This window comes from Leucoraja erinacea, chromosome 8, assembly GCF_028641065.1.
Source record: "Leucoraja erinacea ecotype New England chromosome 8, Leri_hhj_1, whole genome shotgun sequence".
Taxonomy (NCBI): Eukaryota; Metazoa; Chordata; class Chondrichthyes; order Rajiformes; family Rajidae; genus Leucoraja; species Leucoraja erinaceus.
This window is the reverse complement of record NC_073384.1, coordinates 74,802,903-74,820,783: the sequence shown is the minus strand read 5'-3', so window position 1 is coordinate 74,820,783 and position 17,881 is coordinate 74,802,903. Positions and strand designations below refer to the sequence as shown.

At 45.5% G+C, this 17,881-nt stretch overlaps 1 protein-coding gene across 2 annotated transcripts in view; it reads right to left on the bottom strand.

The window, feature by feature from the left end:
• si:zfos-1056e6.1 (uncharacterized protein LOC107988029 homolog) overlaps window positions 1–17,881 on the bottom strand; it is a 68,699-nt gene that overhangs the window by 35,331 nt on the left and 15,487 nt on the right. For both annotated transcript variants that reach the window (XM_055639996.1, XM_055639995.1), the window contains exons 4-6: window positions 11,997–12,061; window positions 5,657–5,694; window positions 3,735–3,814 (exon numbers count right to left, since the gene is read on the bottom strand). In XM_055639996.1, the coding sequence (XP_055495971.1) occupies window positions 3,735–3,814; window positions 5,657–5,694; window positions 11,997–12,061 (183 nt within the window). The remainder of the gene's footprint in view (window positions 1–3,734; window positions 3,815–5,656; window positions 5,695–11,996; window positions 12,062–17,881) is intronic.

Below are 17,881 nucleotides of genomic sequence, written 5' to 3'. Positions count from 1 at the left end.
TAACAAAGGATTGAAGATGTGGAATAGTTCCATTGGTGGAGAATGGAAGGAATGAGAGGGAGGTTTCCACGCAAGGACTTGCTCTTTTTCACTATTACATGCTGGGAACGGCTTTGCTGAAAATATCCTGCATTTTAGAAAGGATTTTCAGCATTGGAATATTTTAGCTTTGAATCAACAAAGCCAGAGCGAGAATTAACATCAATGACAACAACTACAAACTGCTATATGGTTCACTTGGCCTAAGCTTGGTTTGCAATTTAGGCCACGTTAACAAATCGAGGTCAGGGATTAACAATACAAGATCATTCTTCTGCAGCTGCTCTCTGAGACTAAATATGGCAAATTCACAGCAGTGAATGTTTCATCTAATTTCAGCTGCAGAGCTGATTTAAGAAGATTCTTTCAATTGAACACTTACTGGTGGAACTACTGCTTCTCCGCAGTGAGTGCAGAAAATGGGATAATTATTGACCCAGATCTCGCACAGTGGGTTTGACGCCATTGAGCGTGGCTTGACTTCTCCTGACATAAGTGCTGTTGTAGTTGTCCCCAGGTTAACGTAGGTTGTCGCCAGGTGACGTAGATTGTCACTGCTGCTGATCGTTTTTTTTTGTTGGTAATGATTATTTCAAATTTTATGTCGAACGGAGCCCAGTCGCCGGTTTTTCGGCAACCTGCTACTACTATGACAGTCGCCGGCAGTTGCCTAAAAATAGCCTCAGTGGCACAGGCCCATTACTGGTGGAACTACTGCTTCTGAGCAGTGCAGAGAATGGGATAATTGGATGACCCAGATCATGCACAGAGGTAACATCACATGTCCACTGGAAAGAAGAAGTACCTGCGCCGTCAAATTAAATTATTCGAGTATGAACTGTGATGTCTGATTCCATATTGGTCATGGATTGCCCTTTGGTAGCAACTGGGGGTATATCACCTTTCACTTTATGAAGAGAACTGTGAAAATGGTGGCCAATTTAATCATAGTTATGTCTTGTGTCCCTCTAAGCTGAGAATGAAATCAACACCCTTCCATTCATAATAAAGAACTTTATCCAGGTCTGAAGCAAGAGAGGGGGAAATATGTGCAGATATAAAGGATGGGGGGTCCCATGCTTAAAAATGGAGCTGATCCATCCTTTGTTTGGATAGGGATCCCATTCCAGAAACCCTTCCTCAGAGATTTCCTAATGTCCAACCTGTCCTTCCCTACTTTGACTTTCTCCAGAAAGAGCAGTAAGCTGACAGAAAGTGAATAAGGAAGCCCCTGAAGAAGGGTCCCAACCCGAAACATTGTCTGCCCATTTCCCTCCACAGATATTGCTTCACCTTCTGAGTTCCTCCAACACGTTGTTTTTTGCCGGAGAAAGGAAAACGCTTTTCGCCATCAGCGTGGGTGTCAGGCGCAAGTTCAGGGTAGGCAAAAGCAAGAAATACTGTAAGCACTCAGCTGATCGAACAGCAAGCAGGGTGGGGGGGGGGGGGACAAAGTCGACACTTCAAGTCACGATCTCTTCATCAGAACTGTAAATGTGAGAAACTAAACATGTTGTACACTGCAGAGGCAGGAGGGTGGCGACAACAGAAGGAATGTCTCTAATAGAGCACAAACTAAAATTATTGATGCTGAGGGTATTAACAATTACTGAAAAAACCTCAATGAAGATTGGGGGAAAAAAGCAAATCTAAACAATAAAGTTCAGCGATATCTTTGGACAGAGAGAAATAAAAAGGGTGAAAGCCTGAAATTGTTAAATTCAATAGTGAGTTGCCAAGTGTTGCAAAGTGCCCTGATGGAAGATGAGATGCTGTTGAGCATTGTTGGAACAATGTAACATATAACATATAACAATTACAGCACGGAAACAGGCCATCTCGGCCCTACAAGTCCGTGCCGAACAATTATTTTCCCTTAGTCCCACCTGCCTGCACTCATACCATAACCCTCCATTCCCTTCTCATCCATATGCCTATCCAATTTATTTTTAAATGATACCAACGAACCTGCCTCAACCACTTCCACTGGAAGCTCATTCCACACCGCTACCACTCTCTGAGTAAAGAAGTTCCCACTCATGTTACCCCTAAACTTCTGTCCCTTAATTCTGAAGTCATGTCCTCTTGTTTGAATCTTCCCTATTCTCAAAGGGAAAAGATTGTCCACATCAACTCTATCTATCCCTCTCATCATTTTAAAGACCTCTATCAAGTCCCCGTTATAACCTTCTGCGCTCCAGAGAATAAAGACATAACTTATTCAACCTTTCTCTGTAACTTAATTGTCACTCTACTCAACAACGTACCTCGGTGACTGCCAATCACCACCTCTCCCCGGACACTTATTATTATTTATTCAAATCATGTGCTATGTCACTCTTCCAGGGAGATGCTAAATGCATTTTGTTGTCTCTGTACTGTACACTGACAATGACAATTAAAATTGAATCTCAATCTGAATCTGAAACCCAGGCAACATTCTAGTAAATCTCCTCTGTACTCTCTATTTTGTTGGCATCCTTCCTATAATTGGGCGACCAAAATTGTACACCATACTCCAGATTTGGTCTCACCAATGCCTTATACAATTTTAACATTACATCCCAGCTTCTATACTCAATGCTCTGATTTATAAAGGCTAGCATACCAAAAGCTTTCTTTACCACCCTATCTATATGAGATTTCACCTTCAAGGAACTATGCACAGTTATTCCCAGATCCCTCCGTTCAACTGTATTCTTCAATTCCCTACAATGTATACCAACAACAGAGAGGGAAGTTTGAGAATGAGATGGGTATTAAAGTGCCTGAGCACTAGCTATAAGTAGAGGTAAACAAACTTAAATTATTTTTGATGGAGCATCAGAGATTGGGAAGAAACTTGATAGAAGTGTACAAACATTATGAGGCATAAATAGGTTAGACGGTCAGCATCTTTTACCCAAGACGAAAATGTCAATTATTGGAGGACAGACCTTAAAGAGCAGAGGGGGAAATTTACAAAAACAGAGGAGATTAATTTAGCATCAAGTTCTGCAGAGCCACTGTGGGCCAAAATGCTTGTTTCTGTGCTGGTAGCTACATCTGCTTCTTCTTTTTCTTCTTCTTGCGTGTGGCGTGCCCAGCCTAATGCTTGTTTCTATTTGATCTTTTTCTATTTGATCTTATTTGTTCTATTTGATTGTGCACACGGGTTTATTGCATTAGTCGAAACCAGGGCGTACCGCGTGAAGGTTGCAACCTCCCACGTGCGGCCACAACACAGGGCGCATGTACATTGTCCCTATGTGTTGAAACTGTGTTATAACCCACAGGCAAAAATGTATACAAAAAGAGCTCTTTGTCATGCAAGGAATGATCAATATGCAGAACATTCAGATTGACAGTTCTTTAAGACTAAAGCAATAATACTTCTCATATGCATTGCCTTAAGTGTGATCCCACCCAAACACACTGCACCCATGCACAAGCCAGTGAAACCAGCTGTTCATCTCTATTAAAATGCATTCAAATAAGCAGAATTAAAAGAAGCGTATTTTCATTATTAAACTTTTTAAATAAACAATCTCAGTAGTTACCGCTTGTTTTGTTAAACTTTCTATTAAAACAGATTATTAACATTATTAAAACATTGCCCAGCTGCAGGTTTAAACTTGTCCCCACTCATCTTCTGATTTGGGAACGTTTGGTAAATGATTAGTTTTGCAATTCATCCACACAACTTTTTTTCATACCCTTTTCATGATGTTTTGCAGGCTGTTCTTCAAACCTTTACTGATAACTGTCAACGTAGCTGTACGAGGTTTGGGGACAACTGAAAATAAAAGAGCAGATGAATGTAAAAAGTTATGCTTTGCACAATTTCTAGTCTGCTTTGCGTTGACATTTTCCACTCCACTCTTTAGACATGACAGTATATGAATGTGACCATCCCAGAATTTAATGAGGTTTGAAAAGCTTTAACGAATGGGTCTACTTTCTCTGCAAGCAACGCCTTTAAATCCTTTGAGTAATGGCCATGTAGTCCTGGCAATTTGTCATCCTTAAGTCCCCGTATTTTTCTAATAATTTGTTCCTCGTGATTGGGATTTTAACATGCTATTTTAGTGTACCCTTTCTGTTATCAGGATATTTACAGTGTAGTCTAAGGTGAAGACCAATACAAAAAAATGGTTCAATGTATCTACTGTTTCCCTGCTTCCCAAGCCTCATTCTCTTGCAGTTCCACAATAACCACCTCCACTATCTTCTATTTTATATATCCACAAGCATATCTACTGTTCATTTTGACATCAGATGCACATTTTCTCACAAAATCATATTTATTTCCCCTTTCTATCGAGTTAACTTGTTTTTTGCTGCTGGTTCCATCTGGTTCAAATGGTGGCTCCATTTTCTAAAGGTACCTATTTGCATTGATACAAATAGGAACTTTAGAAAAAGGGAATCAGCTATGCTAACATGATCTGGTCTATGTGCAATCCAGATCCATGAAACGTGACTGGCCAAGATAATCACTCATTACAAAGTGCAGATGGTGACATGAAGGCAGTTCTATGCCACCTTCTAGAGATCAATTAGAGATCTGCTGGCATGTATCCTCTGCTATCTCTCCCTGATTGTCAGCTGGTTTGTAATATTCCCCTGGTGGTGTTCTTGCCCCATTTTCTGTTTCGCAATTCATTTCAAGTTGTCATTTTCTGACACATTATCCCTCTTCACAGGTCTAAGTATTTCTGTAACCAATATTCCACTTTTTTCTTATTCCAACTCTATTCTTTTTTAAACCTCCCCAGAAATAGTGAATTATCAGTTTGAATTTTCAATGATGCTGTGATAGTAATCGTGATGCCACATCTTCTAAGTGATTGTTTGCTTAGGTCTTCAGCTCGTAAACGTTCCCACTAGGTCTTGCTGTTCTTTCGCATATTTCTAGGCAGTTGCTACCAAGCAGAAAACAGTGGTAGGTGATGTTTTACTGCTTATGTGCAGAATTTACTGAACAATACAAAATTTTGATGTAGGGCAACAGGTTTTAAAGTTCATGCGTTTCAGTGCACTTTATAAGAATGCAGCGGTCCTCTCAGATGTTTTCTTTTCTGCAAAGTGAGGTTTAACTCAAAACACACTGATCTACTTGAATCTAGTCACAAGAACAATAGACAATAGGTGCAGGAGTAGGCCATTTGGCCCTTCGAGCCAGCACCGCCATTCAATGTGATCATGGCTGATCACCCACACTCATTGCCCCATTCCTGCCTTTTCCCTATATCCTCTGACTCTGCTATTATTAAGAGCTCCATCCAACTATCTCTTGAAAGCATACAGAGAATTGGCATCCACTGCCTTCTGCAGCAGAGAATTCCACAGATTCACAACCCACAACATCGGGAACATGTTTCCTGCGTCTAAGCCTGTCCAAACCCTTAATAATCTTATATGGTCCAATAAGATCCCCTCTCATCCTTCTAAATTCCAGTGTATACAAGCCCAGCCGCTCCATTCTATCAACATATAACAGTCCCGCCATCCCGGGAATTAACCTCGTGAACGGGAAAGTAATACGATATTATCACCAATCTGTTTAAAAGAGTGGCAATGCAGAAATGCTTATCCAAAGTTCAACACTCATAGAGTACATTGATAGAATACATACCATGTTGAAACAATTTCACTACTTCCAGGATATAAGGCCTGCAATATTCAAACATCAGTCGTTAAATGCAGACATTTTAGGAAGCAAAATAACATTTGACTGCAGGTTGAAGAATGAAATGCCCAAATTTCACAAATGCCAGGTATCCTTATAATAATAATACATACGAGATATACAAGATACAATGTTCACTAATAAAGGTTAACTTGAGAATGACCACGTTCATTTATAGGTGCAAAACAAGTATGCAAAGATCATCAAGGAAAATCCAGTGAGCAGCACCTACACAATGTGCAGCCTTTTTTCAATTTTACAAATAAATCTTTGATTGTCATTTGGATGGGAATATGGAGCACCTTCCTCAAATTCAGATGGCTACATATGTCCTACACGTTGCATGTCAAGTCAAGTAAAGTCAAGTTTATTTGTCACATACACATACGAGATGTGCAGTGAAATGAAAGTGGCAATGCTCACGGACGTTTGTGCAAAAGATAGATATGCCATTTATTGTCACTATACATGTACAGTGAAACTGAAAGCTGCTCGTACTCAGTGCATACATACAATTTTACACAAAAAACAAGAAGCAGAAAAACAAAACAGAAGGGAGATGGGGGGGGGAATAGGTGCACAAATTCTACGGCGCTACATACATATATACATATATACAGATGGAAGTCCGTGTTGGGCGGTGTAGTCAGTGCATGTGTGGATTTGAATTTATGGTAGATATAATTCTCGGGAAGCAGCTATTCCTGAGTCTGTTTGTCCTGGATTTGATGCACCTATAGCGCCTTCCAGAGGGCAGCAGGTCGAACAGTCCAAACGCAGGATGGGAGCTGTCTTTGGTGATCTTCTTTGCCCTGCTAAGGCAGCGGGAGGTGTAGATGTCCATCAGGGAGGGGAGAGGGCAACCAATGATCCTCTGCGCTGTCCTGGTTACCCTCTGAAGCCTCTCCCTGTCTGCCATGGTGCAGCTGCCATACCATGCTGTAATGCAGTATGTCAGCAGGCTCTCGATGGACGAGCGGTAGAAGGTCAGCAGCAGGTTAGAGTCCAGGTTGTGCTTCCTGAGGACCCTCAGGAAGTGCAGCCGCTGCTGAGCCTTCTTGATGACCGCTGTCGTGTTGTCCGTCCAGGAGATGTCAGCCGCGATATGGACGCCGAGAAACCGGAAGGTGTTGACCCTCTCCACACACTCGCCGTTAATGTGTAGGGGGACTAAGTCGGTGCTGTGCCTCCTGAAGTCGACAATGAGCTCTTTTGTTTTCCTGGTGTTCAGAGCCAGAGAGCAAAAGACAAACAACCAAACAAATTATAAACACAATCATAACACACATATTCTTTTACATAATAAATAATGGAAGGAAAAACGTTCAGTAGAGTTAGTCCCTGGTGAGATAGGCGTTTACAGTCCGAATGGCCTCTAGGAAGAAACTCCTTCTCAACCTCTCCGTTCTCACCGCATGGCATCGGAGGCGTTTGCCTGACCGTAGCAGCTGGAACAGTCCGTTGTGGGGGTGGAAGGGGTCTCCCATGATTTTATTTGCTCTGGAGTTGCACCTCCTGTTGTATAGTTCCTGCAGGGGGGCGAGTGAAGTTCCCATAGTGCATTCGGCCGAACGCACTACTCTCTGCAGAGCCTTTTTGTCCTTGGCAGAGCAATTCCCAAACCAGATGGTAATATTTCCGGACAAGATGCTTTCCACTGCCGCTGCATAGAATCACTGGAGGATCCTCAGAGACACTCTGAATTTCCTCAATTGCCTGAGGTGGTAAAGGCGCTGCCTTGCCTTACTCACGAGTGCCGAGGCGTGTGATGCCCATGTCATATCATCGGAGATGTGGACTCCCAGATATTTAAAACAGTTCACCCTATCCACAGGATTCCCATTTATCCTCAATGGAGTGTACGTCCTCGGATGATGTGCCCTCCTAAAGTCCATGATCAGCTCCTTCGTTTTTTTGATGTTCAAGAGGAGGCTGTTATCCTGGCACCAGAGTGCTAGATCAGCCACCTCCTCCCGGTAGGCCTTCTCATCGTTGTCTGAGATCAGGCCCACCACCACAGTGTCATCAGCAAACTTAATTATTGAATTGGAGCTGAACCTAGCCACACAGTCATGTGTGTACAAGGAGTACAATAGGGGGCTGAGGACGCAACCCTGGGGCGATCCTGTGCTCAGGGTGAGGGACTTCGATGTATTCCCTCCCATCTTGACTACCTGGGGCCTGGCGGTGAGAAAGTCCAGGACCCAGGCACACAGGGAGGTGTTGAGCCCCAATTCCATTAGCTTCCCGGCCAGTCTGGTGGGGACTATCGTGTTGAAGGCTGAACTGTAGTCTATGAACAGCATCCTCACGTAGCCCCCCTTCTGGCTGTCCAGATGGGAGAGAGCGGTGTGCAAGACCTGGGAGACCGCATCGTCCGTGGACCTGTTCGGACGATATGCGAACTGCAACGGGTCCATGTTCCGAGGGAGGAAGGCGCAGTCAACAAATTATTTCAATTATGAGTCTGCCACTACGAATGTAAGCAGTGCTCAAGGACCTCCAAGACTAAAGGGTGAGAAATAAGAGAAGAATGGAAGACAGAAACGGATCTCTCTGACAGGAGGAAGATTAATTTTGACTAGCTGGATATCAATGGCAAGATATTGTCATTTGGGAATAGTGGTGACTGACAAATGGTTGAAAGTTTAAGAAAGAACTGCAGATGCTGGAAGAATCGAAGGTAGACGAAAATGCTGGAGAAACTCAGCGGGTGAGGCAGCATCTATGGAGCGAAGAAATAGGTGATATTTCGGGTCGATACCCTTCTTAAGGCGAATGGTTGAAAATAGATCGCTCAGTTAGACTTGGGAAATGTGGGGCTGGCAAATGGTGGGTGGTTGTGACTGCTGGCTCAATTTTGATAACCTGAGAGAAACGGTGGAAGCGGGGAGGTTGGATGCCTGCGGATTGCACCTTTTGGGAGTGGTGGGTATGCAGCCTGACTCCGAGAGAAACCTGGTGAATAAAAACATTCTTTTATGAATTTTATCATTTTTACAGATCCACAAAATTGCTCGTATCTCTTTCACTATCTCCAAGGGTGTAGCCTGCAATTCATTTACCCTGAAACCAAGGTATTGTGTTGATCATTGGTTTTCTAACAATTGTCTAGTTGATGTTATTAAAATTAGCTTTTTTGCCATCCAATTGCCATTGCAGCAATCCTCCAACCTCTCTCAGTTACTCAATTCAGGACTCTCATTCTTGCACACAATTTCTTCCTTGTTCTTTCCCCTTCTTATCTTAGTGATCTCCTCCAGCCTTACGCATCATTTGTTCCTCTAATACTGGACTCACCAATTGTGTACAGTTTAGCACTGCTTTTTCAGTCCAATGGAATTCCCCGGCTAGTTATTTCTGGCTGTAAGGAGTAGTTTAAGATTTAAGATTCCTTGAAGATTGCTACTTTGTTGTATTTTCATATAGTTTCTGCAGTATTGATCTCAATTGCTGTTTTGCTCAATGCTGGACATGTCTAATATGTCCTTAATATTGGAGACAACATATCAGATGTCAAATGTTATGTTATACTATTGCATTTACACTATTGGCAACTTAGGGGTAGCAGGGATTTAACTTAGTGCAAGTTAAAGTTGGGCACCAGATCAGATGTGTTTGTATGAAGCATGTAGCAGGAGGTGAGGCCAGGTGTCAGTTGCAAAGAGAGAGGAAGCATTTAAATGCATGGTTGTTCTGTGAGTAACCAACAATGGCTGCCCCTTGGAACAACCTGCACTAACGCAGTGTATACATGATGGACAATAACACTCCTTGCATAGAGAAACATGTCAGATCCGCAATCACGATTCACGGCTGGACGAGCCTAGCTGAATTTCTTCAGCAGCACAGTTTGCCTCTCTAATAATCACAATATCTTTTCACTCTGAAAGAAGAAAGATTTTCAGAAAACAACAGTAATGCTTCCAATATTTTTTTCTGAAATGGTGCCAATAGTGTAAATGCAATAGTATAGCATAACATTTGACATCTGATATGTTGTCTACCATATTAAGGACATGTCCAGCATTGAACAAAACAGCAACCTTGATAAATACTGCAGAACTATTTGAAAATACAACAAAGTAGCAATCTTAAAGTAATCTCAAATCTTAAAGTACTCCTCACAGCCAGAAATAACTACAGGTGCACAACCTTTTACCCGAAAGCCTTGGGACCAGACACTTGTCAGATTTCGGACATTTTCGGATTTCAGAATGGAAGATTTTTAGCGTAGATTAGGTAGGTAGCGCGGGCGGCTTGAAAAGTCTGGAGCAGCTGCCTCCTCCCCGGAGACCGGGAGAATCATTGCATAAATGTTAGTCAGTTAGTTTGGAGGGATTTTATGTGGTGGTGGTGGTGTAGGGGTGAAGGGGGAAACTTTAATTCTTAGTCCCCTACCTACCTGGTCGGCGACTCCCAACCTCGCGGAGCTGGGGGCTCCGTCCGGCCGCGGGCTGCGCCGGTTGTAGCTCCGACCCCGGCAACTCTACCCCTGGCTGCGAGGCGCTCCAAATCCAGCGCGGCCCGCGGCCAGACGTCCCAGCTCCGAGAATGTCGGGAGTCGGCGGCGTCGCAGCGCTGGGATACCAGCGGGGAGCGGGCAATGCCTTACCGGGTCGCCGTGCGGCAAGCTCCGGAGCGCTGTGGCCGCCTTCTTCCAACATTCGCGGAGCGTCGCTGGATTTGGAGCCGCGGAGCTGGGGGCTCCATCCGGCCGCGGGCGGCGCCGGTTGGAGCTCCGACCCCGGCAACTCTACCCCTGGCTGCGCGGCTCCAAATCCAGCGACGCTCCGCGATGTTTTTGTGTCGGCGGCCACAGCGCTCCGGAGCTTGCCGCACGGCGACCCGGTAAGGCATTGCCCGCTCCCTGCTGGTATCCCAGCGCTGCGACGCCGCCGACTCCCGACATTCGCGGAGCTGGGGCGTCCGGCCGCGGGCCGCGCTGGATTTGGAGCGCCTCGCAGCCAGGGGTAGAGTTGCCGGGGTCGGAGCTACAGCCGGCGCCGCCCGCGGCCCCACTGGCCACAGCGCTGCGGAGCTTACTGCACGGCGACCCGGTAAGGCATTGACCGCTCCCCGCCTCTCCGACCAGGTAGGGGACTAAGAATTAAAGTTTACCCCTTCACCCCCCTTCACATAAAAGCCCTCCAAACTAACTGACTAACATTTAAGCAATGATTTACAGACGTTTAAGCGTCTCCCGGTCTCCAGGGAGGAGGCAGCCGCTACAGTAATACAGACCTGGGTTGACCGTGGGTCGTTTTGGGTCAAGTTTGGTGCCAAACGCGAGCTTTGGTGCGCAGACGACATCTGGAAAAAATGGCCGGTTTTCGGAGCTTTTCGGTTTCTGGAACTCCGGATAAAAGGTTGTGCACCTGTAGTTGGGGAATTACAATGGGCTGAAAAAGCAATGCTAAACTGTACAAAATTGGTGAGTCCAGTATTAGAGGGGGAAATGATGCGTAAGGCTTGAGGAGATGACAAAGGTAAGATGCGGCAAGAACAAGAAGAATTTGTGAGCAAGAATGAGAATCCTGAATTGAGCAACTGAGAGAAGCTTGGAGGATTGCTGCAATGGCAATTGGAAGGCAAAAAAGCTAATTTTAATAACACCAACCAGGCAATTGTTAGAAAACCAAACATAGACACAAAACCTTGGTTTCAGGGTAAATTAATTACAGACTCTTCTCTGGGGATAGTGAAAACTATGAGCAATTTTGTGGATCTGTAAAAATTATATTCATAAAATAATGTTTTTATTCATATCGTGGAACAAGGCCAACATTTAATAATCCTATCTAATTATCTTTAAGCTGATGATAAACTGCCTTCATGAACCACTGCTGTCCTTCTAATGAAGCTACACCCACAAGCAGTGTTTGGTGGAAGCTCAAGAATTTACACCCTGCAATGGTAATGAAACAGCATTCTCCAAGTCTGGGTAATGTATGATCTGGAGAACTTGCCGGGGGCAGCTGCTACATTTGTTCTTCTCAATTGTAGAGATCACAAGTTTGTGGTGCTGTTTAGACATGTTAATGCGCTATTTTTTTCGTAAATGGCACACACAGAAGTCATTGTACACTAATGATGGAGGCAATACATATTCAGAGTAGTGGATGAAATGCCATGGAAAGTGTAATTTGGTGGATGACAGTACTTCAAGGAGCATATTATTATTGTTAAAATCACTAGATTCATAACATACTTATCTCCAGCCACCGGCTGCATCTGACTGAAGAATGTAGTAATAAAGAATGTAGAATGATTGTAATTTACTTACGATTGTTTGCTGTTTACATTCAGTTTGCTGCTAATTGGAATCAAAGAACCATGACTGTTTCGAAGCTGGAAAACAAGATTTTGGCATGTAGTACAAATAATAACATTACATATTTACATGTTCACAAGTTCATAAGGTATAGGAGTAGAATTAGGCCATTCGGCCCATCCAGTCCACTCCGCCATTCAATCATGGCTAATCTCTAGCTCCTAATCCCATTCTCCTGCCTTCTCCCCATAACCCTTGACACCCGTTCTAAACAAGAATCTGTCTATCTCTGCCTTGGCAACAGCAAGCTAGGAAGTAACCAATCAAAATGTACTTGGCCCTTTGTCAGCATAAACAGAAATAAGCACAAAATAGCTTTGTCATGGTAACTTTTTGAATTCAAGTTGGCATCTTCCTGTTACTGAGAACATCATTGAGACAGGTTATTAAATTAATCAATTCATTTTTTTACAGAAGGTGATTTAAGGAACTAATAATGGCTATAGTCAAAATAAATTAATTGAATTTTCAGAAAGAAATAGATAAGATGAACCCTCTTTGGAAAATTTGCTAAATGAAAGTACAGCTATTGAGGGAGTGCAGCGTAGGTTCAGCAGGTTAATTCCCGGGATGGCGGGACTGTCATATGTTGAAAGAATGGAGCCACTGGGCTGGTACACTCTGGAATTTGGAAGGATGAGAGGGCATCTTATTGAAACATATAAGATTATTAAGGGTTTGGACACGCTAGAGGCAGGAAACATGTTCCCGATGTTGGGGGAGTCCAGAACCAGGGGCCACAGTTCAAGAATAAGGGGTAAGCCATTTAGAACAGAGACGAGGAAACACTTTTTCTCACAGAGAGTTGTGAGTCTGTGGAATTCTCAGCCGAATGGACTACTCCTGCACCTATTGTCTATTGTCTATTGTCTATGGCGATGACAGGCTTTAGGCTGTGCACGCCATACGCAAGAAGAAGAAGAAGAAGAAGGATTGTTTCTCAGAGCAACACATGTTGAAGTCATGGTGTAATGAGACTAATTAATAACTTCATCCTGAAGGCAACCCGAGGTGATAGTGCTTGTAAAATGATTGAAGAATTTTACCTGAGGGAGAAAACAGGTTCGAGTCTAATATCATATTAATTTTGGGCAATTATGAGGGCAGAGCCAATTCAAGAGAACTGACACATCGGGTTAAGGGTACACCCAATGCACGTGTATTGGCAGCATTAAAGAAATATTTATAAATACACTAAACAGATACATTCCAACATTAAAGTAATCATCCATAGGGAGTTTCTACCAAATGTGGTTAACTAAAAAGGTTAAAGATAGTACAAACATAAAGAAAACACATGGGTTGCACATGTGCAAGATGGGTGGCCAGTCAGAAGAATGGATAGCGGGGATTTTGACAGGGCCATATGGCTCCAGAAGACTCCATTAGTCTTGTCCAGAGTGGTGGCGAGAACAACTGCACTTGACATCAAACGTGGCAATTAATGTGCTCTGGTAAAACTGGAGTCAATGGGAATCAAAGTAAAAACATTCTAATGGCTGATGGCACGAAAGATGACAGTTGTGGTTTTCAGAGGTCAAACATTCTGGCCTCATTATCCCAGGTCCCACATAAGAGATTAGTATCATCCACAAGAGATTAGTAATTTAAACGGGGGTTTAAGTTACTATACTAAATATAGTAACTTATTGGGGGTTCAGTATTGATGTGGTAGAGAACTGGCTGGCAAACAGGAAGCAAAGCGTAGGAGTAAACGGGTCCTTTTCAGAATGGCAGGCAGTTACTAGTGGGGTACCGCTAGGCTCAGTGCTAGGACCCCATCTATTTACAATCTATATTACTAAAAGTCTGATTTTGACCGCTTTTGGCCCACTGTGCTGCGATTTCCGAGAGAACCCCGCCACCTACGGCCGTCATTTTCGGCCGCCTCGATCAGAGCCTACGTCTGCCTTCCTGGACCAGAGTATTTTTCCCATCGATGACAAATCAGAGAGAAATTAATGTTTTATAAAAATTCACCATTCTCTCTGCTGCCCCTGCTGGAGGGAGGGGGAGGGACTATAAAATCAGGAAGTGGTGTGCCTCAATCAGTCTCTGCAATATGGAGGTCACTCTGAGCACTGAATGACACTAACAAATGTTTACACAAATCTGAGTACCCCTAATGTGGTTTGAAAATGAAAATATGGTTAGTTTGAAGTAAAAATGCACTGCCTGCAAATGGTTGTTTGGGGTGTTTGGGGGGTTTGGGTTGAAGTAAAAAGGCACTCTCTCTCTCCCCTCCTCTCTCTCCCCACTCTCTCTCCCTATCCCTCTCTGTTTCTCTCTCTCTCCCCCCGTCTCTCTCCCTTTCTCTATCTCCCTCCCCACCTCCCCCTCAAGTGTCCCCCCCTCCTCTCCCCCCCTCCTCCAACTCTCCCCCCCTCCCCTCTCACCCCCCTCTCCTCTACCCCCCTCTCCTCTCCCCCCCCTCTCCCTCTCCCCCCTCTCCTCTCTCCCCTCTCCTCTCCCCCCCTCTCCTCTCCCCCTCCCCCTCTCCTCTCCCCCTCCCCCCCTCTCCCCCCCCCTCTCCCCCCCCCCCCCCCTCCTCTGCCCTCCTCTCCCCCTCCTCTCCCCCCCCCTCCCCTCTCCACCCCCCCCTCCTCTCCCCCCCCCCCCCACCCCCCTCTCCACCCCCCTCTCCTCTCCCCCCCTCCTCTCCCCCCTTCCCTCCTCCTCTCCCCCCCCTCTCCCTCTCCTCTCTCCTCTCCTCTCTCCTCTCCCCCCTCTCTTCTCCACCTCCCCCCCTCTCACCCCCTCTCCTCTCCCCCCTCTCCCCCCCCCCCCTCTCTCTCCTCTCCTCCCTCCCCCCCTCTCCTCCTCTCTTCTCCTCGTCCCTCTCCCCTCCCCCCCTCTCGCCTCCCCCCCCCCCCCTCCTCTCCCCCCCTCCCCCCCTCCCCCCCTCCCCCCTCTCTCTCTTCCCTGCTCCCCTCCATTCCCTCCCCCCTCCCCTAAATCCCCTCCCCTCCATACCCCCTACCCTCTTCACTCCCCCTCCCTCCCCCCCCCTGTGCCCCACCTCCCCCCCTCATCCCCTCTCAGCACCCCCTCTCTCCCCCTCACTCTCACCCTCCCCTCCTCCCCTACCTTTCCCCCCTCACCCACCCTCCCTCTCTCCTCCTCCTCTCCCCTCTCCTCTCCCTCTTGCCCCTTTCTCTGTGTCTCTGTCTCTCTCTGTGTCTCTGCCCCTTCTCTCTCTGCCCTCGCTCTCTACCCCCCCCCCCCATCTAGATGTGACTGCAAGTTGGGGGCTATGCATCAGTAGATGGGGTGGTTATGGGGTAAAAGAAGCAAATTAATAATATTAATATAATATCAAGGGGGGTAATTACCGTGTGTGCCAGGGTGGGGGATAGTTAGTGAGTGTGACACTGCATGCCGCCTCTAGTATATATTAATGATTTGGATGAGGGAATTGAATGCAACATCTCCAAGTTTGCGGATGACATAAAGCTGGGGGGCAGTGTTAGCTGTGAGGAGGATGCTAGGAGGCTGCAAGGTGACTTGGATAGGCTGGGTGAGTGGGCAAATGCATGGCAGATGCAGTATAGTGTGGATAAATGTGAGGTTATCCACTTTGGTGGCAAAAACAGGAAAGTAGACTATTATCTGCTTTCTATCTTTGGAGCGCAGAAGGTTAAGGGGGGGACTTGATAGAGGTCTTTAAAATGATGAGAGGGATAGACAGAGTTGATGTGGATAAGCTTTTCCCACTGAGAGTAGGGAAGATTCAAACAAGAGGACATGACTAGAGAATTAAGGGACAGATGTTTAGGGGTAACATGAGGGGGAACGTCTTTACTCAGAGAGTGGTAGCGGTGTGGAATGAGCTTCCAGTGAAGGTGGTGGAGGCAGGTTTGATTTTATCATTTAAAAATAAATTGGATAGTTATATGTACGGGAAAGGAATGGAGGGTTATGGTCTGAGCGCAGGTATATGGGACTAGGGGAGAATACGTGTTCGGCACAGACTAGAAGGGCTGAGATTGCCTGTTTCCGTGCTGTAATTGTTATATGGTTATATGATTATGTCTAAATAGTCGCCGATTAGGAAAAGGGGAGATGCAACGAGACCTGGGTGTCATGGTACACCAGTCATTGAAAGTAGGCATGCAGGTGCAGCAGGCAGTGAAGAAAGCGAATGGTATGTTAGCATTCACAGCAAAAGAATTTGAGTATAGGAGCAGGGAGGTTCTATTGCAGTTGTGCAGGGTCTTGGTGAGACCACACCTGGAGTATTGCGTACAGTTTTGGTCTCCAAATCTGAGGAAAGACATTCTTGCCATAGAGGGAGTACAGAGAAGGTTCACCAGACTGATTCCTGGGATGTCAGGACTTTCATATGAAGAAAGACTGGATAGACTCAGCTTGTACTCGCTAGAATTTAGAAGATTGAGGGGGGATCTTATAGAAACTTACAAAATCTTAAGGGGTTGGACAATCTAGATGCAGGAAGATGGTTCCCGATGTTGGGGAAGTCCAGGACAAGGGGTCACAGTTTAAGGATAAAGGGGAACTCCTTTAGGACCGAGATGAGAAAAAAACATTTTTCACACAGAGAGTGGTGAATCTCTGGAACTCTCTGCCACAGAAGGTAGTTGAGGCCAGTTCATTGGCCATATTTAAGAGGGAGTTAGATGTGGCCTTTGTGGCTAAAGGGATCAGTGGGTATGGAGAGAAGGCAGGTACAGGATACAGAGTTGGATGATCAGCCATGATCATATCGAATGGCGGTGCAGGCTCGAAGGGCCCAATGGCCTACTCCTGCACCTATTTTCTATGTTTCTATGTTTCTATCAAGGATCCCCACCAGCCAAGCTGGGCCCTTTTCACATTGTTACTACTGAGAAGGAGTTACAGAAGCCTGAAGTCCCATTCCACCAGGTTCAGGAAAAGCTACTTTCCTACAACCAGAAGATTCCTGAACTGCCCAATACCTCCCCAATCCTACCTCAGCAACAGAAAACTATGGACCATTTCCATAGTGACAATGATGAATCGGCGTACAGGATGGAGGTGGAGCTGCTCACAGGATGGTGCAAATCCCACAACCTCATTCTTAACGTGGGAAAAACTAAGGAGATGGTAGTTGACTTCAGGAGGGCGGGAAAACAACACCATACACCTCTGCACATCGATGGAGCTGATGTGGAAAGGGTCAGCAGCGTGAAGTTCCTAGGACTACACCTGTCAGATGACCTGACGTCCACGACCAACACCACAGCACTGGTCAAGAGAGCCCAGCAGCGACTACACCCTCTCCGAAGACTACGGAAAGCAGGTATCCCCACTACACACCTACGAACTTTTTATAGGGGGACAATCGAGAGCGCATTAACCTACGGCATCACTTCCTGGTTCGGGAGCTGCAAGGCGTACGAACGGCACCAACTAGACAGGATTGTGAAGACCGCAAGCAGGATTATTGGTGCTCCACTCCCTTTCCTGCTGGACATATACAGGAAGAGATGTATCAACAGAGCCATCTCCATCATCAAAGACCCCTACCACCCATCGCATCACATATTCTCCATCCTGCCATCTGGGAAGAGGTACAGGAGCATTAGCTGCAAAACCAGCAGGATGCTCCTCAGCTTCTACCCGCAGGCTATAAGACTGATAAATGGACTTTGCCCCCTGCCAAAGTATCGCGCACCAACCACCAACCTGGACACACTGCAGCAGAGCCACTGTTGTGCCGCTGCCGATCGGAACGCCTGTTGATGTTTAGTAGATAGTAGAGTGTTTCATTTGTTCATGATATATGTATTTTTATTCCTATTTATTTTTTACTGCACACTGAATGGACACTGGTTGAGCAACGTTTTTTTGTTTCC